General features: G+C 51.1%; 9 protein-coding genes across 9 annotated transcripts; 5 read left to right on the forward strand and 4 right to left on the reverse strand.

The window, feature by feature from the left end:
• Window positions 1–72: 72 nt before the first annotated feature.
• Window positions 73–4,452, forward strand: LTR84_006460 (uncharacterized protein; the record flags this gene model as incomplete). Its single annotated transcript, XM_064850021.1, has 1 exon — window positions 73–4,452. One exon carries the CDS (start codon window positions 73–75, stop codon window positions 4,450–4,452), a length of 4,380 nt encoding a protein of 1,459 aa, XP_064703322.1.
• A 574-nt stretch (window positions 4,453–5,026) lies between these two features.
• LTR84_006461 (uncharacterized protein) lies at window positions 5,027–7,996 on the forward strand (the record flags this gene model as incomplete). The annotated part of the gene is made up of 2 exons (XM_064850022.1): window positions 5,027–5,075; window positions 5,154–7,996. The coding sequence occupies 2 exons, from the start codon at window positions 5,027–5,029 to the stop codon at window positions 7,994–7,996; spliced, it is 2,892 nt and encodes a 963-aa protein (XP_064703323.1).
• A 977-nt stretch (window positions 7,997–8,973) lies between these two features.
• LTR84_006462 (uncharacterized protein) lies at window positions 8,974–9,274 on the reverse strand (the record flags this gene model as incomplete). Its single annotated transcript, XM_064850023.1, has 2 exons — window positions 8,974–9,114; window positions 9,179–9,274. The coding sequence occupies 2 exons, from the start codon at window positions 9,272–9,274 to the stop codon at window positions 8,974–8,976; spliced, it is 237 nt and encodes a 78-aa protein (XP_064703324.1).
• Window positions 9,275–9,715: 441 nt separating this feature from the next.
• Window positions 9,716–10,341, forward strand: VMA10 (H(+)-transporting V1 sector ATPase subunit G; the record flags this gene model as incomplete). Its single annotated transcript, XM_064850024.1, has 5 exons — window positions 9,716–9,718; window positions 9,776–9,814; window positions 9,867–9,900; window positions 10,011–10,111; window positions 10,168–10,341. 5 exons carry the CDS (start codon window positions 9,716–9,718, stop codon window positions 10,339–10,341), a joined length of 351 nt encoding a protein of 116 aa, XP_064703325.1.
• Window positions 10,342–10,808: 467 nt separating this feature from the next.
• Window positions 10,809–12,044, forward strand: LTR84_006464 (uncharacterized protein; the record flags this gene model as incomplete). The annotated part of the gene is made up of 1 exon (XM_064850025.1): window positions 10,809–12,044. One exon carries the CDS (start codon window positions 10,809–10,811, stop codon window positions 12,042–12,044), a length of 1,236 nt encoding a protein of 411 aa, XP_064703326.1.
• Window positions 12,045–12,423: 379 nt separating this feature from the next.
• LTR84_006465 (uncharacterized protein) lies at window positions 12,424–14,261 on the reverse strand (the record flags this gene model as incomplete). Its single annotated transcript, XM_064850026.1, has 2 exons — window positions 12,424–14,072; window positions 14,219–14,261. 2 exons carry the CDS (start codon window positions 14,259–14,261, stop codon window positions 12,424–12,426), a joined length of 1,692 nt encoding a protein of 563 aa, XP_064703327.1.
• Window positions 14,262–14,979: 718 nt separating this feature from the next.
• Window positions 14,980–16,005, reverse strand: LTR84_006466 (uncharacterized protein; the record flags this gene model as incomplete). Its single annotated transcript, XM_064850027.1, has 1 exon — window positions 14,980–16,005. One exon carries the CDS (start codon window positions 16,003–16,005, stop codon window positions 14,980–14,982), a length of 1,026 nt encoding a protein of 341 aa, XP_064703328.1.
• Window positions 16,006–16,510: 505 nt separating this feature from the next.
• LTR84_006467 (uncharacterized protein) lies at window positions 16,511–17,467 on the forward strand (the record flags this gene model as incomplete). Its single annotated transcript, XM_064850028.1, has 2 exons — window positions 16,511–16,625; window positions 16,689–17,467. 2 exons carry the CDS (start codon window positions 16,511–16,513, stop codon window positions 17,465–17,467), a joined length of 894 nt encoding a protein of 297 aa, XP_064703329.1.
• A 16-nt stretch (window positions 17,468–17,483) lies between these two features.
• Window positions 17,484–18,998, reverse strand: GPI3 (Phosphatidylinositol N-acetylglucosaminyltransferase gpi3 subunit; the record flags this gene model as incomplete). The annotated part of the gene is made up of 1 exon (XM_064850029.1): window positions 17,484–18,998. One exon carries the CDS (start codon window positions 18,996–18,998, stop codon window positions 17,484–17,486), a length of 1,515 nt encoding a protein of 504 aa, XP_064703330.1.
• Window positions 18,999–19,316: the final 318 nt, after the last annotated feature.

The raw sequence follows: 19,316 nt of genomic DNA on the forward strand, positions 1-19,316 counted from the left end.
CTTTCTCTGGTTCCGACCGAATTCCCAGAGCCTGGCAGGCGCAGTCTCAAAACTCTCATCCAGCGAGACAAGATGCGCCTGCAACTCCAGATTCTTCGACATGCGCTCCCACCCGTCAACATAATCCACACCACTGGCACCGGACCGACCTCTCACACAAGATCTCGAGACTGTACAATTGCAGCCCTGCTCCAAGATGTGAACGATCTGGTTCCCCTCGAATCCTTCGACGGAGAATGGGGCTTGGAGGACTACGTCGTCGAAGTTGCCGCGACCGCAGACCAACAGACAGCGTATGAATGCTTGCACTTCCAAACCTGCGAGGCTGTGTTGAGAGATGATGACGAGGTCATCATACGAGCTTTGAGCACTGAGGATCTACGGGTCAGGAGACTAGGTGGCAGACATCAGATTACAAGTGACGGAAGACATCTAGTTGATGGTATTACGTTTGGGAAACAATGGTTACGGAGGACTGGTAGACCGGGTGTCACCATTCCACCAAGGAAGAGGCGGAGACTGGAGATTGAAGACCCTGCCATTGACGAAGACTCAAATCTCGCTCTCCTTTCGATCGGACCATACCCTGATCACCAGACGGAACTGCACGCGATTGAAGGCGTTGATGATGAGGATGAAGACGATGAGGACGACGAGGATTTTGTTGATGGCGAGAGTCACAGTGACAATAGCGAAGAAGATGATGAAGGAGTATCAATAACCGAGGAAAATAATTTACAAATCGCCATTCGACAGGACTTTGACGATGCTGATATTCCCGCAGAGCCCGACTTCGGCGAGATTCTCGACTCCCCGGAGCACTTTCGATTTTTCCTTCAGGAAATTCTAAAGGATAACAAGAGACGCTCAAAGACATCCACGCAAGGTCAATCCAATCGCAAAAGGGCTGCAGACGATTCCTACGAAAGCCCCGACCTTCTCCCAGACGATGTTCGTCAGCTTTTCGAGAAAATTGTAAAGAACAACGAGCAGCGAGCCATTGAAGATGGCTTACGACTCATGCATGCATTGAGAATGGTTGACAATGTCGGAAGTCCTCCCTATGACCTGCATCCTCGTCTAAAAAAGGCGGTGGGTGCGGCGGCTGAAATTTGGCGAAAACGTGCCGAGGACATCTCGATTGAAGTTCTCGGTGATGCCTCCAGTAAGATCTGTCTTCTTGAGCAAGAGGTTCTCAACAGTGACGGGAAGAGTTCAAAGGTCGCTCCAGCCCACCTCAAGCGAAAAAGAGCTGAGGACGATGACGGTGACGAAGTCCGAGATGAAACCTTCGAAGGATTCTCGACTCCAGTGAAGGGCGCTCGCAACCTGTTCACATCTGATACCGATAAGACCGATGATACGAACGATTCAGATTTTGTCATAGACACACCGATTCTGTCGGATGCAACTTCAAATTCCACATCGTCTGAGTCTTCTTCAGATTCAGAGTCAGAGGGTGACAACATCCTCAGAATTGTTGAAGAGAAGGAAAATGATTCTACATCCCCGGATGACTCCTCGGACTCAGGAATATCGTCTGACTCTGAGTCTGAGTCTGAAGATGAAGCTGATGATACCAAGGAAGACCTTCAAGCAATTGAACATGCAAAAGAGCGTGCTTTGAGGCTTATGAGATCTCATGGTGGCGACTCATCAACTAGTTCAGAGTTGAGCTCTGAAGAAGAGGAGATGGTACGTGAAAAAGATGAGGACGATTCATCAAGTTCGAGATCTGATTCTAGTTCTGCCAGTAGTGATTCCGTGTTGGATGCTTCTTCTGATCGGGATCTGGAAGGGGGAGACCACAAGAACGCAGAGCCGGCACCAGCACTGGTTCCTAGATCAATTGCACCCACATTGCCTGAGTTATCAGCGAACCGCATACCGGCGCCAAAGTCTACAGGGTCAGCACCGGGAGAAGGGAGTGCAAGGACTCATCGCAATAATGATCGAGGCAAAAGAAGACGACGTCTCATGGCGCTTAAGAAGCAAGGAATACTACCAGAGAACGCAGATCTCAAATCGCTTACAGAATACGAAGAGGGAGGAATTGTCGTTCCTGCACTAGTCAATCTCATTGAGCCTACAATTCCAAAAAACGAACCGGACAACCTTCAAGCAGCTGGTCAAAGTCAAAGTATGGTAGTTGAACAGGTGGCTCCTGTCAACCAGCCCAGCTCTGTAAGCGAAACTATTGCGACACAGGTGGCTTCGACCGATGCTGCACGACAGGTATCCTCGGAGACTGTCGATACTCGGCCGTCTAGCGATCCGTCTCCTCGACGAACCAAGCTTGACCTAGCAAGCTCTCGAAGAATGGTATTCTCAGCCCTTGGAGTCAGAACTCCAAAGGACAAAGCTGCTGAAGCGGCTTTGAGAGAGAAACTGTCTAAAACAAATCGTCCACTCAAGTATGCACACAATCCAAATTCGCTACAGCTGGGCGACCAGACCAACGTGCAGGAGGGTGACAAAGCAACGACAGGGAACTTGAGCTCTTGGGAGGACAAGTTGATTGTCTCTGCAGTCGAGTGCGAGCGCGATGGATGGAAGCTACCACCGCCTCCATTCCCATTCCAGCAGGGATGGGCTAAAGGTGATTTTGGAGGCAAGGGCAAAAACAAGCGTCAGGCTCGGGACGACCGTCAATACTATCATGGCTCAAATAACGAGACTGGTATTGTTGAGGTTGTTTCAACATTGAATTATGACGACGAACCTCAGATGGCAGACACAGTACAAGCCTCTGCCGCTTTGTCCTGCGGTGATGTATCAGTCCCTACCGAATTCGACAGCCTACAAAACCTTGAGCGAGACCATCTCGTTCAAGGCGCGGTCATTGCATACAAAGAATTACAAATGGATCACACAACCAATTATCAACCAACAGTATCCACTTATAAGGTCGGCAGAGTCGAGCAGGTGGAACCAGGTGATACTGTTCGACTTCTCCTTGCGAAACAATTCTGGGAGGGGCTATCCACGCTATATGATGAGAATACTGGAGAACGAATCCTCGGCAAGTTTGCGATAAGCGCAGATGACATCGATGATACACCAGATGACGGCATACGCGAAGTACAATTTGGCGACATGATATCTCCCAAACTGGTCCAAGCCTCCACGATGGAAGTGCCAAAGAGTAGACTGGCCCCAGAACTTCGGGGCGGGCATTTAGAAGACGCACTTGGGGCGACGACCTGTTCTCAGACTGATGTGATTCCAGAAAGTGCAGAACCTCTTGCCATTTTGCCCAATAAAGCCAACTCGGAACTCCTGCTTGAACAGGTTGAGATAACGACGCCTCGTCGAAATGAGATTACAACAATAATCAAGGAAGCTGGATTCGATTCTGTTTTGGACGAGCAATTGCTTCGACCTATACAAAACCCTTCCGATGCTGATGGCAAGACAGAGGCTGTGAGCGAACCCCTATCCCAAAGTCAAGGGGACGTGGCACATCGATTTCGACATGGGTCGCCACGTGTGTACCAAAGTTCCTTCCAGGACATCTCCTCAGAGATTGACCCAGCTGTCGAGGCATCTGCTTTCAGCCAAGACACCGGCAACATTTTCCCGTCCGAGCCAGATCAAGAGTCATCACCTTACATGCCGACTCAAGGGACGGTTGAATATCCACATATTTCACAAATCGAAATCAACTCGTCGGACCGTGTCAAAGGTACGAATAGCAGCTCGCACCAAGATGCGCAGAGAATCTCACCAGCTCCACTAGTTGATATCTCCTTCACCATTTCAGATCACGACAAGGCACGTAGTGCGGCCGGGGACTCTGAACAGGATGAGGGGGTAGACGAAGTTAGGGCAGATCTGAGCCAAGATCATGAAGAGACACATTCGATAACTTCAGAAGTGCCTCGATCGCCATCTCAAGACGTTGAAGGCGAGACCGATCGTTCACCTGTTCCTCCTGCCCAACCAGAATCTTTTTTAGGCGGTCGTGGGTACGATGGAGAAGACTCCTCGTACCAAGATGATGGATTCGCCAATGAAGATAGTGATGGGTTACCGTCAATCCGGGAACTGACATCGAGTCAACAGAATCGAAAGTCCACCAGATCTTCGGTTGTGGTTGAGGTTCCTATCAAGAAGTCCCCACAGCCAATTAGAGCGACGACACGCAGATTGAAGAGTGAGAGACGATCGATGCCTAGCAAGAGTCCTGAGATAATGGGATTACCAAGTCTGCCAGCAATCAAGTCGTCAGAAAGCCAAGGCGTGCTTATGATGTCTCAAATTCCAACAACATCACAATTCATTGACCTCACGCAATCAAGCCCTTCAAAGGATGACGACGATGATCATGATTTCGAGGCACCTTCGAAAAGCCAGGCCAATGGGAAGAACAAGGCAAGCTCTAAAGTCACCAAGCGAGCTTTGGGAATAGGAAACCGAAGACTCTTGACGAAAAAGAGGAGCTACTTCTAATTGAGAGATTGACTGGTATGGTGCCACACTTGACTAACGGGGGTATGGAGCTACGTTGAATGACATGGGAGAGCACGACCGCTCTCAGACAGAAGCATTGTAGAGTGAACATGAATTTCTTTGAGTCGTCAGATCCTCAACCCCGACTTTAGTAAATACGTGGGCAATGAGGTAATAGGACGATCGTAATGCACATGTCCTATTCTATGCACAGATAGTCAAGATACCAGTCCTCTAAATTTCTTCGGGCCCAAAATGCTTCATCTTGAGTTGTCCAACAATTATGTTGGTTTGCGACGAGGCTGAAAAGGCAGACACCCACGAGGCTGAATATCGGACGTCATTGTTCCGAGCCGACCAACATGGTCCCAGAACAATTTCCGCGACAAACTGGCATCTTAATCTACCCACCTGGCTCCCTCGCATATCCGCATCATCTTTCAGCCTACAAACAGTCACTGGGGGTACTGTCTTCGCTACACGCTGCATTCATGCAGATGCTTCTTGCTTGAAAAGAAGAGACAATGATGTTATAACACGATACAGATGATCGCATGAATCCCGTCCATCAAGAATGGCTCTCTTACGCAGCAGGCGATCTTCGTCCCTCTCGTCCCTCTTCAGTAAGCAGTAATCCATAGCTCTTTTTCTTGAAAAATAGACATTTCTACGGAGTAACTGACTCGTGGTGACAAACGCAGCCCTTCTCGTCTCCTTTCTCCTTCTCCTAAGCATCAACAACGATGCCAACCCGCACCACCATCGAGCCTCTGTGCTAGCGAAGAAATCCCCGCGACAGCAACAGCAGCGACTCATACCTGAAGAGAGCCCACTTGACTTCAAGCCCACAGAGCAACAACGACAGAACTACTGGGAACAAGGCGGCAATGACATCGTGCATGAGGTGTGGTCTGTCTTGCGTGACTTCGAGCCAACATGGAAAGACAGTGTTACCCAACCCACAACCCACCCTTCCGGGATCGTCCAAATTTCGTGGCATTACTTGAAGATCGTATTCCGGGCATTGTTTATGAATGCGCCATCATCTACAACCGTACACAAGCAAGACGGCGAGGACGACCATACGACTGCCCAGATAAAGGGTGATCTCAAGAACGGCGTCGAGACACTCCAAGCAGCCGCGGCATTCGATGACGCGGACGCCTTATTCCTACTGGCCGAAATGCACTTCTACGGCAACTTCTCCGTGCCCCGTAACTTCCATACCGCGAAGAAATGGTACGTGCGACTGGCGGACCTCGACGGGAACAGCACGGCGCAGTACATGTTGGGCGTGCTGTATGCGACGGGCATTGGGGGTGTGCAGAGAGACCAAGGCAAGGCGATGCTGTATCACAGCTTTGCAGCCGAACAGGGCGAGATCCGCTCGGAGATGACCCTTGCATTCCGACATCACGCGGGCATTGCGACGTCCAGGGACTGCAACAAGGCCGTGGACTACTACAAGCGGGTCGCCGACAAAGCAATGGAATACTGGCGCTCCGGACCCCCAGGAGGGACATCTTTCGTGCGCAATGCGTACCGCTGGGTCGAAGTAGACGGCGGCATCTACGGCGAAGGTGCGAGTGTGAGCAGCTCCGGACCCAATGCTCCACGCGACGGGCTATCCTTCGCGCACGTCGACAATGTTCTCGAGTACCTTGATGTCAAGGAGCATCAAGGTGACTATAATGCGGTCCTGAATTTGGGCAAATACTATTACGAGGCACCGCGCGGCTACAGACGAAACTACCGCAAGGCACAGCGCCAGTTTATGAAGGTTGCCAAGGCTTACTGGACCAAAGACGGCAAAGTGAATCCGAAAGCACCCAAAGGTATCGAACGCCTCGCCGGCAAGGCTGCTGCCTATATCGGCCGTATGTTCCTGCGCGGCGAGGGCATGGAGCAGAACTTCGAAAAGGCGTTGACCTGGCTCAAGCGTGGCGTTAGCAATGGCGACTCGTTCGCCCAGTATCACGTGGGCCTGATGTATCGTGACGGGCTGGGCGTGCCCATGGACGGCGTGCGCGCCGGCACATATCTGAAAGCCGCGGCGGAGCAGAGCCTGCCGCTCGCGCAGTCTGCGCTGGGGGTTCTCTTCATCGACCAAGGCGACATCGAGACCGCGGGCCGCTATTTCGAACTCGCGGCCAGCGCGGGCGTCATGGAGGCGTATTACTACTTGGCAGAGATGACGAACCAGGGAGTTGGTCCTGCAGAGCGAAACTGCGGACTCGCGACTGTATATTATAAGGTCGTGGCGGAGCGTGCGGAATTGCTGCATTCGGCTTTCCTCGAGGCGAACTCGGCTTACGAGCGAGGTGATTTCGAACGCGCATTTGTGCCGATTGTCATGGCTGCCGAACAAGGGTATGAGTATGCCCAGGCCAACGCGGCATTCTTGCTCGATAAAAAGACTTCGGTTCTGTCGTTCTCGTTGCCCGGTATTCCGTTCTTCTCCTCGGATAAACCGGCCGCAAGCAGGAGTAAGCTCCTTAACAATGCGGAGCTCGCACTGGCTTACTTTACGCGGTCGGCGAAGCAAGCGAATGTGGACTCATTGGTCAAAATGGGTGATTATTACCTCGCTTCTGGAAGCATGAAAGGTGGTGGTTTCAACGTCGGCGGTAGGTCCTCGACTTCGTCGGCCTCTTCTCCTCTTATCACTACCGAAAGTACGACCGGTGATACTAGCAATCCTGCTGGGAAAGGCAAACAACAGTCTGATCTTGAAAAGGCTGCGACATGTTACACCACCGCCGCGGAATCACATCACTCGGCACAAGCGTTCTGGAACATGGGATGGATGCACGAGCATGGCATCGGTTCCGTGACGAAAGACTATCACATGGCGAAACGGTACTACGATCTGGCGCTCGAGATGAACAAAGAGGCATACTTGCCTGTCACGCTAGCGCTGACCAAACTACGAATCCGATCATGGTGGAATGGAGTTAGCGGAGGGAAAGTCAACGGGATCCGAGACGAAGATGACGACAACAAGAAAGGCCGGGCGCCCAAGAGTTTCACCGAGTGGGTCAATCGATTCCTCGATGCCGCGGAGGAAATGGATGCGGCAGAGGAGGCGGCGGCACGGGATCGTGAGGGCGGTGCTGGTGGCGATGATGATTTCATGGGTGGTCTTGCTGGCACCGCGGAGCCTGGCATGCCCGGTGGAGATTCGGATTATGCTGCGAGGGCGAGAGAGCGGCAGGCAAACCCCGCCGATGATGGCTACGGTGCTGATGAATGGGATGATTTTGATGACGGCTTGGTGGAGAGTCTGATCATCATTGCACTTGCTGGCGCGTTGGCCTTGCTTGTCTATGCACGCCAGGCAAGACAGCGAGCACAGGGTGAAGAAGAGAGGAGACGGAGAAACCAAGGACAAGTGCAGCCTCCAGCACAGCCGGCGGTTGTACAGGAAGCCCAACCACCACAACAGCAGCAGGGTCAGGGTGCTCAGCCACAACCTGGAGGCATGTTCCCTGGTCCTGGTGATCCCGAGTTCAATAACTGGGTTGCTGGTGGGATTGGACATTGATAGACTATATAGAATTCTGAGAGTGGGTGACTTCAATGGTGCACAAAGACAGTCTTAGAGTAGATTTTCTGTCAGCCGCGCGCGCACAGTGATATCGGCCTTCTTTTCCGTTGGCGTACGATGAACAATGATAATATGTCATTCCTGGGTCCATGTGTAGAGGCGGTTAATGTATATTGAAGCAGGCCGGAAGTCCGACTGGTCCATGTTAAAAATCCACCATTTAGAGTCAGCCATAACCGTCGGAGCCAGATCTAATTTTACTGAGCCTCAGGGCATGGAACGCTTCTATTGCCTTATGCCTCACAAACATTTTTACCTTGTCTAGGTCTATCCCGATGATGAGATCGAGGAGCTAATAATAGAACGGCAGGGTTCTGGTCTACTTCTCACAAGCTATCCAGCTGCATGGTTGCCTCTTTGCTTCGAAAGTAAATACACGTATGCTAGTAGCTTGCTCAGTAATATATATACATGAAATTGGAGAGAAGTTGGTACATCTGAGTGAGAGCGGATTGAGAGGTGTGAGAGTTGGCATTTGGCGGGGTCTTGAGTGATCCGAAAGTGTTCTGAAGGTGAATTGCCTCAGCCATTGAACCTCAAAGGACCCGCTCGCATGAATGGTCGTTATACGTGGGCCTCGCGTCTCATCTATGGGATTTATGAGATGAGATTTTCACTGATATAGACTTGCCTCGAGCAAACTGTATCAGTTCCAGATTTTCAATGTGCAAATGCTCTACCATATGCGGGCCCGCAGGAGACTTCAGGCTCAGTCGAAGCTGCGGCCAAATGGTGTCCACCTGGCGGAGAGACTGCGCACACGAGTTGGTCGTAACCAACACCTCCAGTGTAGCATGCCGGCTCTTGGTGTTCGCAGGTAACCCAAAGACTTGACCTGAAGGTACAGGTTGTGTCTATGGCGCATACGTCGGCCAGATCGTCATGAGTTGAGGTTTGTTTGAATAGGGAATATGTCAAGCTGCATCGGTAGTGTCCCGCACAGTCTGAGTCTTTTTATATTCTATTTCGAGCTGTCTTTGCATTTCGAAATCGGCCTGTCTTTCGCGCTTTATGCGTTGTTGTTCCATATCTCGAACGACACCAGCATGCATAGCCTGAGGAGGGTTAGTGTTCTCACTGCAGCCGAGAGGAGCCTTGGGCGGAAGAGACAGAACAGACCTCTTTCTCGACGGTTTGACCATAGTGAACGAAAGCAACGATGCCTGCGGTACCTAGTATGGTCGCTAGTAGGGTAAGCTTCGAAGCGGTTGACATTTTAGTCGGTCAAATGAATATGAGCAGTGGAAGAAAGTCAAAGGACGAGTTCAGCAAAGTCGCATGATGTAGTAACTTTCAAATTATTGCACTGAAATAAATTATTGGAGATCAAGTCGCGCTTTCTCCAAGACTTGCAGCTACTTTAGAGTCTAGCCAGGATCGGTATGGCGTGTATCGATTAGCATTGAGCTAGATAAAGCGGCAGCCAAAGCGAAAGCTGGCTAGGCACTGGTTTAGTTGGTCCTTGTCTAGCAGCTGCACCTAAGCTATGGGTGCCTCTTGCACCTGAATGCTATCGCCTGGAGACCACTTCAACAGGGAAGCACCGGCCATTTATTCTCCCGCCCTCTACAAGACCATTTCTCTTGAAGCCTTTCCAACTTTCCACTCGTTTTTGATCTGGTCCTTTTGGTCTGCTTGTTCAGCTCAGTCGCCAATATGGTCGGTCTTCTCCTGTAAACGAAATACTACCAGTCCCGCAGCTAATCGGCCCAACAGTCTGTTCAAAACTCCGCAGGCATTCAAACATTGCTTGATGTATATATATCTCCACTCGTCGGAATGGTTGAACGAGCCTAACATTTGGCAGGCTGAGAAAGAAGCTCAGAAGATTGTCCAGAAAGGTGAGCACTTCCAGATGATCCCCTCGAATATCAGGTGCTGATGCGACAGATAGCCAGAGAATGTATAGAGAACCAGACCCACCCTCGACGAGCTGACTGACAACCTCCAGACCGGACAAAGAGAGTAAAGGACGCAAAGACGGAGGCCCAGAAAGAGATTGAAGAATACCGAAAGAAGAAGGAAGAGGAGTTCAAGAAGTTTGAGTCCGAAGTACGTATTCAACCAGCTCGGAAAGGATTCAAGACCTCCTACTCACTGTGCCACAGCAAACCAGTGGGAACAAGAAATCCCAAGACGATGCCGGCAAAGACGCAGAAGTCAAGGTCAAGGAGATTGACGCAGCTGGAAAGAAGTCGGGAAGCAAAGTGGTAGATGATCTGATCAAAGCAGTCACGACACCCAAACCTGAGGTTCCTGATAAGGTGTCGAAGAATGAATAAAGGGGGTATACTGCGGATATATCATTTAATCCAACAGGGAGGACAACAAGTCAGGCCGGTATACCTCTGAGGGTCCATTGTGAACAAGAAAGGCTGGCGGGCGTCAATGGGGTCACTTATGAGAATAGATCACAACAGAGGCCCATGAGATTTTATTGACATACTTTCCAATGGTTGTCACCAGGTGCTCATTTTCAACCCGGATTGCGCGTCAGGAGCGTAAGCAATATATGCACTTTAGAGGGTTGATATGTTAACACGATCATCAATCTGGTGGTGGTAGCCTCGTAGCCTTGTCTACTAATAGACTCGATTTGCCTTGAACCTATGACGCAACCCCAACAACATTTTGATATCAAACACGATAACCAACTCGCCATGAACTGTATCCTACCTCATTCATCGAAGATCAAAACGCACCAGAGTGACTGGACAAAAGCAAGAGAACAGGCCAGAGTCGATATAGCATGCCATGGGGGTCTCAACGCCTGCATGCTGGAGCTCTGATCCGACAATCTCAGCGACCTCGTAAGATCCATGCTCATTTCCGCCACACATATATACAACACAATCAATGGGTGCACCATGAATCAACAGCCAAAGACACGACATCGCCGAACCAAAAGGGAGCATCCAGAACATCCACAACCACGGAAAGCAACACCTCAGAAGAAACATTCCCACCAATATCAATCAAGCTCCTCTCTGAGACTCAGCCACCCGAAGACCTGTCCCCGTTACTGACAACTTCCTTCTCGCACCTGCAATCCGAATACAAAACCCCGCGCCACCCGATCGTACTAGCACATGGCCTCATGGGCTTCGACGAGCTACGGCTAGCAGGCAAGCTGCTGCCCAGCGTGCACTACTGGCGGGGCATCAAGGACGCCTTCAATGCGCACGGCATCGAGTGTATCACGACGGCGGTGCCGACGACGGGCTCGATCGACGAGCGCGCCCGGGCGCTCTACTCGCAGATTCTGGAGAAGCTGCCGCCGGAGCCGGAGCCGGAGTCGGAAGGGACGAAGAACGAAGCGGCCGAGCGTTCTGCATCTTCCGGGAGCTCTACCAGTACTACCACTATCACTGGTACGCAACCTCGCACCCCGAAAGGCCGCCAAATCAACATCGTCGCCCATAGCATGGGCGGGCTCGACGCACGCTATCTGATCTCACGACTGTGTCCGGACCCGGAGACCGAATTCCGCGTCGCGTCGCTGACGACGATCGCGACGCCGCACCGGGGCAGCAGCGCGGCGGACATGCTGTTCCGGGACATCGGACCGGACCTGCTCCCGCGGCTGTACAAGCTGCTGTCGCGGCTGAAGATCTCGTCGGGCGCCTTCTCGCAGCTCACGACCCCGTACGTCAACACCCGCTTCAACCCCGTCACACCCAACTCGGCCCAGACCCGCTATTTCAGCTACGGCGCCAGCGCGACGCCGCACTTGCTCAGTGTGTTTCGTGTCAGCCATGATTTGTTGGCCGTCGTCGAGGGCGCGAATGATGGCTTGGTTAGTGTCAGGAGTGCGAGGTGGGGTGAGTATAAAGGCACCTTGGTCGGGGTCACGCATCTGGATCTGATTAATTGGACGAATCGCATCAAGAGGGTCGCCGCCAGGCTGGGCCTGGTTGAGCAGAAGTTCAATGCCGTGGCTTTTTATTTGGGTGTTGCGGATATGTTGGCTAAGGAAGGATTGTAGCAGTGCTGGTCCGCATGAGGAGGCGCTTGCTTTTCAGAGTCGTCATGGCTAGTTTCACCCCCGAGGTTGCAGTGGCGGCCGGAGGCAGAGTTCATTGTATAAATATCAGAGGATTGAAAGGCAAAATAGGTTATATTTATAGGCATAATCTTGTTTTAGAGTGTAAGGACTATACAGCAAAAGTCGTCTACAGACTCAATCTGCAACCAATTCTCAGGGCCCACTTTGCCCCAGGGTCTATGTCATCTACTGTCTCTATTGGATCAACCAGGCTATATGAAATCCCTTTGAAACACCAAAATATCATCCCATATCATATCGCATCCGATACAAAGTGAATATTATGTAGGCCTCATGTATTTGTCCCAGCTCGGCGTTATCACATGAAGTCGAACTTTTCCTTTCTCCGATCCAGTGGGTTACACTTGTCCGCCAGAAGACTCAGGGGACTCGATTCGTGGCCGTCCAGACCACTCATCGCCGGTATCCGCGGCGAAGGCGTTTGGGGACGGCTGGTTGCCCTCTCTTTCAAACACGGCGGTATCCCGTTGACTGGACTGACGATCGGAGAACCATTACTGGGACAGGCCATGGAGGTCAGCTGGTGTCGTTCCCTGGCATGCACATGGCGGCTCATGATCTTTCCCGCTGCATATGTACAACCCCCAAAAGCAAAACGGATCAATGAATCGCCAGTCAAGCTACCTGTGATGAAGATACTGGGGGCCATTTCTAGATCTTCATTGGCCTTCTCCCGCAGCGAGTGGGCAGAGACCGTGGTGGTCTTGCTGACATCGAGACCTGAAGAAGTGGAAGCTTTGGCGCATGGGAGGACCTCTCTTAGGAGACTGGGGCTGAGGTATTTTAATGTGCCCCGACGACCGACGACGTAGGCCAGGCTGCTGACTTGCCGTTGAAATGAAGGTTCAGACCCAATCTGGAAGGATACCATTGCTGATCGTCCGTCGGCGCTGGGTTCAACCTGTATTATTTGGGCATTGGGAATGCCTTCATATGTACTGGCCCAGTCTCGACATTGATCAAACTCGGAATGCGTATGACGTGGTTTGGGTCTTTTGTCGCTTCTGGGGAAATGTGATAATGCAGCCACTTTCATACGCCGGTATACACCTGCGTATTCCGGATAGGCTTGTTGGTGGCATGCTCGAAGCGGCGATGGTGAAGTTGAAGGCGCCCATTTGAAGACATGGATGATCTTCTGGCAGGCATGGCTCGATATGATAACATCCGCGGCACTAAAACCGGATCCAATGACCAATATAGGATAGGAGGAATCTTGGTCTGGAGAGACCTTGGTAGCCGAGAATTGCGCCAGAGATTGAAGTATTGGTGGAGGTGCGATCATTTCACTAAAGACACCAGATGCCAATATCAAGTGTTTGCACACAATCTTGTGCGAACCAATATGAAACATTTCCCCGAGCCGAGTGATTTGAGAAACCACTTCTCCGTTCCGGAAGGAGTCTGATATGCCAACCTGATCGGGATATGAGGCAAGGTAGTCCGCTACTGCCGATCTCGAAGGCCGTAAATAAGTAGGCATTGGACATGCATTCCGTCTCACATAGTGCTGATCAAAGGCGTAGCCCGGAAGCGATATCATGCCTGCATAACTCAGGGTGCCAATATCCCAACTGGCATCCACCGGACCGTCTTCCCACTGGCCTCCAGCGAAAGCATTGTTCCCAAAGATCAGATGGGGCACCGTCCTTGATGGATCATGCACCCACTTCACACAGGTTGTCTTTTGCGCATCTTCAGTCTCTCCCAATGGCCGGATAAGTGTATCAAGCAGGACATTGATAGGCAAGGCTTGAGTCGAGTATGAGAACCTCGACGCGGTGAAGTGATCGGTCAGTGCATCGATATCGACATTGAGTAAGTCGTGGTCTGATCGAGAGGCTAATTTGTCGTGCAAGAGGTGATCTGGATGAGGAGTGGTGGAATCATACCAGGGAATATGTCCGTGAAGAATGTAGGACAAGATCAGTGCAGAGGGGCCGTTTCCTGCAGGAGCCAAAAGAAAAACAGATCAATTAATACGGCACAACCAATCAACCTTTGCAGCAGGACTTGATTCCAATAGTGCAGGGAATAGGATGGATCGGTCTGGACCACGAGCAGGCATCCAGAGGATAGCAGTGAGCACTTACCTACAATGACTGTGTCGACTTCTTGAGGCCTTCCATAAGCCATTTATTTGAACTTGAGCCCAGGGTAGAATTCGGTCATATCGCGAGAGAAAGGCGCAATAGCAGTGAAGTGAGGGGTACCGGGCTAGAAAAAGCCCTTGAAGACCCAGGGGGGGATTTCTTCCATGGAATTTCAATGGGTCAAAGTTGGCCTTGGTAGTTGTCAGGGCAGTTCTCGCGGAACCAGACCATGCCCCACGGGTTCAGCCGTCCCACTGGCTGGTGCAGATTTCATGATTAGAATTCGTCATGATCGCGTAAAATTTAATGGTGATGGAGTTGGAGAGCTGTCGAGAACGGTGCAATGGGCGGTAGTGGGAAAGAAGAAAAAACCATCCTGCCTCGACCCCACCAAAGTAGGAGTAACCTAGTTAGTGAGGGGTCTCCAAATGGAAGGTACGCGCTTGCTACCGAGGACGCGACTGCCAGTGAGGAAGGTACCTACCTAGGTAACTACCTAGATAAGTAATGCAGTTCCTGGACAGAAGGCATTCTTTCTGAGGTTATTTCTTTTGTTGCATGGGTGACTCCATGCATCATGTGTGGGAGAGTGGGCGGGGAGCGTGGACCCTGTCGTCGACGGGATACACAACTATCTAGGTAGATATCGAACTAGGGCGAGGCCAGGTATCAAAGTGTCACGAACCCTTTTCCGAGTCAGCCTTGCACACCTCCTCTACTTACTACATATATCAATAAAGCTGAGTCTTGTTACCAACTCGTCATGTCTTCCACTCGGGAGCTCTCTTCTCGAAGAACGCATTCATGCCTTCTCTCGCATCTTCAGATCGGGCATGCAGAGCCATGACTCGTCCGGTCCAGGCTACAGCATCTTCATATCCATTTCCACCAGCACCTGTGGCTCCGTTGAAGCCCAGCTGCGTCCAATATGCCCACTTACCCAACGCCTGAGGCTGTGCAGCGGTACGGTCTGCCAACTGGGACACTATCATAGCCACACGCTTCTCTAGCTCTTCTTCGTTCTGCACGACCTCAACGGCACCAGTAGGGAGCTGGTCTGCTCGATGTGACTCTGCCAGTGCGAGCATGCGGTATGTGAAGGCTGACCCGAGTTTGCGAGATACGGCTGTTGATGGCGATGTACACGGGAGTCCCATTGTCGCCCCCGGTAGACGGAACTGCGTGGATGCAGAAGCGATGGGTAGGTCGGTAGTCAATGCGAGTTGTGCCCCTGCTGCAGTAGCCAGCCCTTGTATGACGCCGACGACTGGCGCTGGCGACCGGCGAATCAATGACATGACTTCTGCACACAACGCAAACGTCTCTTTGACCTTGTCATGGCTCAACGTTCTGAGTTCTCCCAAATCGTGCCCAGATGAAAACACCGGGCCTTCACTGCGCAATACAATCACGCTGGGAAGTCCTTGCCGGTGCTCTTGCCATGCCTTGGAATCAAGTAACCAGCCATAGCTATCCTTTGCCTCCGATTTGCCTTCCTTAATCGCCTGCTCCAAGTCGGTGAGGATTTCGGGCTTAAATGGTGGTAATATTCGGACTTTTCCATCAACAGGTGACGTATTGTGTCTGTGTAGTTGATCTCTAAGGTCTCGCAGTACTGCAAGAGAGAGTGCGTTTCGCCGTCGGCCATTCTTCAGTGCTAGATACCCAGCTCGAGATGGGAGTGCTGGCCACATCCTGTCCTCTGCCTTCTTCTCGTGGCCCTGCTGCAAAATGCCCTGTATCTGCTTTAGTCTTTCGGATGCAGTGCCAGTGCGGTCTGCCGCCATCAAAACTACTTTGCAGATCGAAGTGTTACAAGTGTCATGAATGGATGCCCATTGGAATGCAATATTGGGGATTCGATGATTGATTTCAAATTAGCTTCCGGTCGACCTTTGTCGTGGAGCTTCCGTTGCTTCGATATTGTCCCGAGGTCAAATGCCCGAGGGCCCCTTGTTGAGGGGCAGGCTGGGCGGCCCGGGCATTTTTAGGGAAGCCTAAGCCCGCGCGAGGCAAGGCTGCCCTAAACCACTCTGTCCGATTGGAAAAGCCTTGCATCACGGGGCCTCAACAGGCTTGTTGGTGGTGTGCATGCTTCATCACTGATCATGTCGTCATTACCTTAACCTCTGGCCCTTTTAATGATTTAATTCTCAAAAACGGCTAGTAATGATACCATTCCATGGCAATCTGGAAGTGACACGGATGCGTTTTCGTAGTGTATTGAGATCTCAATATTTATTCTCCAGCTCAACAACGCGTACTAAATCTTGCATTGCCACGTTTTCCACTATGAGTTGGATGGACTCATGGTCCCGCCCTGGGAAACATGCCGCTGTTCCGCCACCCCTATATCTCACTCAAGGAGACCAGGTAGCGTATTGTCGGACTTGTGGGAGAGTCATTAGTCAGTCTACGTCAATTTATATTTGGTTTTGACAAGTTTCATGCTCGGCTAACCCACCATCAGACTCTCGCAAAACGCACCGACAAGACCAGACGAACCCGGTGAGGTATTGTTCCGACCGGTGTCGTCACCGAAAGCCAGGAGCTTTTGAAAGGAAGATCGAAAAGACCATCGTCGATCTCCTGAATGCTGCGCCTGAAAGCGGTCTCCACAAAACCCATGCTGCATCGAAACTAGTCAAGGGTGATAGACGGATAATTGTGACATGTGATGAGATCGAGGAAATTGTTTTCGGAAGTCGGCATGACCCGACAAAGACCTTTGGTCGCAAGAAGAATCGAGCAAGCCGTGCGCTCGGGCAGGAAAATGGGGAATGGAAGTCAGTAGATATGGTCGACAGCGATAACTCTATGTCTGATCATGCTGAGCAATCATCGGCAGGGTCTGGACTTCAGGGGGTGGCCAGGATTCGACCTCCTCAGATAGAATCTGATGTGAACGGTGGTGTTGGTGGTGAGAAAGGCTGGGCGGAACATCATATCGAAACCCCCGAGGAGCTTGCAAAAAGACAGGAGGGCCAGCGAAGGGCGGAAGAGAGGGAAATGATCCGACGTGCGGCGAGAAGGTTGATTGTATTCGGCCACAACACTGAGGCAGATCCCAACGGTGCATCCAAAGACGAATCCGAGGCTCATGGTCGTTCCAAGAAGAAAAATCTGAACGACAAATCAGCCATAAAGGCGGATTCAGAACGAAAGTGTGAAGCTTTGATGAATGGCGCTGTTGTCGAGCCTAGCTTCGCCAAAGGCAACTGGGCCATTAGATGGAGAGAACGAGTCTGAAAAGCCGATTGTCAGTTCACCGCATCATTAGGCTGCCATTCCTTCGGTCCATAAGATCCGTTCCTCTTCGACGATACATGCCATTTTCGACCGGTTTGTTCTTATCATTGATGAACGGTTTCCGGGGCCAGCTCCGTGCAATGTCGATGCTGGTTCTCGGAGCCCAGATTTCCAAGAACAAGAATATGAGGTAGTCGATAATGACACATAGACAGAAAAGCTTGCCTGCCCAAATACCACATCCGTAATAGCGCTTCAATCGATCAATCAGGGCGTAGCTATTGATATCCGACCGACCCCGGGCGGCACTCCAGCTTGTGATTGCGTGTTGCCCATAGAATTCTTGTTCGCTGATCGCGCCGGTGATGCCATCGTAGACCCGTTCAGTCCTTTGTGCAACATCTGTCCATGAGTACATCATTTTGACTTGATCATGAAACCGCTCCGTCTTGACCTTGCCGGAGCGCAAAGCCGCAATTGCCTTAGCAGTTGCGATCACAAGATCATCCTCTTCAGGCTTTGCAAAAGTAGTCATGTGCGCTGGTAAGACTTCGGGAATTCCTCCAACGCGTGTAGTAACTACATACAACCCACAACTCGCAGCCTCCACGATTACAGTGCCAAAGGCTTCGGTCAAGCTTGGATGGAGATATATGTGACCTCTTACCATCACATCTCGAACTTCTTCATGGCGGACAGGCCCTAACAGTTCGACCTTGTCCTGGAGCATCCTTCTCTCGAGCATCTGCTCCAAATCGATTGCCTTTGGCCCAGACCCGGCAATGATGAAGCGCACATTCGGATGTGCGGCAAGAATGCGAGGTATAGCAGCAATCAATAGATCGGTTCCCTTGTTGTAGAATAAACGTGATATGACCACGATGAAGATTGTATCGTCTGGACCCACTCGTTGTGGCAATGGCCGGGGTCTCATATACCCAGTATCTTGCGACTTGTTTGGATGGGAAAGCGGTTGAAAGTTCTCGGCCACGACAGCATTGGGGATCACAGACACCATCAATGGATCTAGAGATGCTCGAAGTACTGTGTTCTCCTTGCAAGTATGACTGACGCAAATGACGTGGTCAACATCACTTAGTGTGAACTTGAGGAGTTTGTTGGTCAGGATTGACCCGGCGTCGGCAAACCCAAAAAGCGAGTGATCGGTGAAAACTGTGCGTAGACCCATCGTTCGAGCATGTAAGATAGCCTCATGACAAAAGCTGCTTAAGCTTGCATGGCCATGGACGATCTGTATTTGTTCCCGTATGATCATATTCCGAAAGATGGGGAAGAAAGAAAACACGGTTGGCATGGTAGTTTCCCGGTAGATGACCAGGAAGGGTACATGGTAGACCTTCAGCCCGTTGGTGAGGTAGTGTACACCTGTTCGACCATTATACGCGTGAGTTATAATGACGACTTTGTGCCCTCGATCGATTAGCTTGGACGAGAGTTGATATATATGACTTTCCACTCCGCCAGGTTGTGGGAAGAAATAATCGCTGACCATAGCGATGTTGTACGGCATTGTGTCGTTATTAACAAGGATTTCGAGTTCATATTAGGATCTTTGAGCATTAGGCGCAATGATCGCGGTCAGAAATTCCAATGAAGGTGCGTGTTTGGGCATCTCCGAAGACTGAGCTGTGTTATTGTATCGCCATCTGAATAGTAGTATGTGTTCATAATGCAAGTGAAGCTTAACTGGAAATATGAGGTTTCAGGCACTTAGTTAAGCCTTCAGGGGCGCGAACGGTGTATGGGTCTCAGCGGACGCTAGTAAGGCGGTCATTAGGGCGGTGTAATGCATTCTGCCGGCTATATTGGGAACTTTTTCAACCACTGT

Source organism: Exophiala bonariae (genome assembly GCF_035927105.1).
Source record: "Exophiala bonariae strain CCFEE 5792 chromosome Unknown scaffold_24, whole genome shotgun sequence".
Lineage (NCBI taxonomy): Eukaryota > Fungi > Ascomycota > Eurotiomycetes > Chaetothyriales > Herpotrichiellaceae > Exophiala > Exophiala bonariae.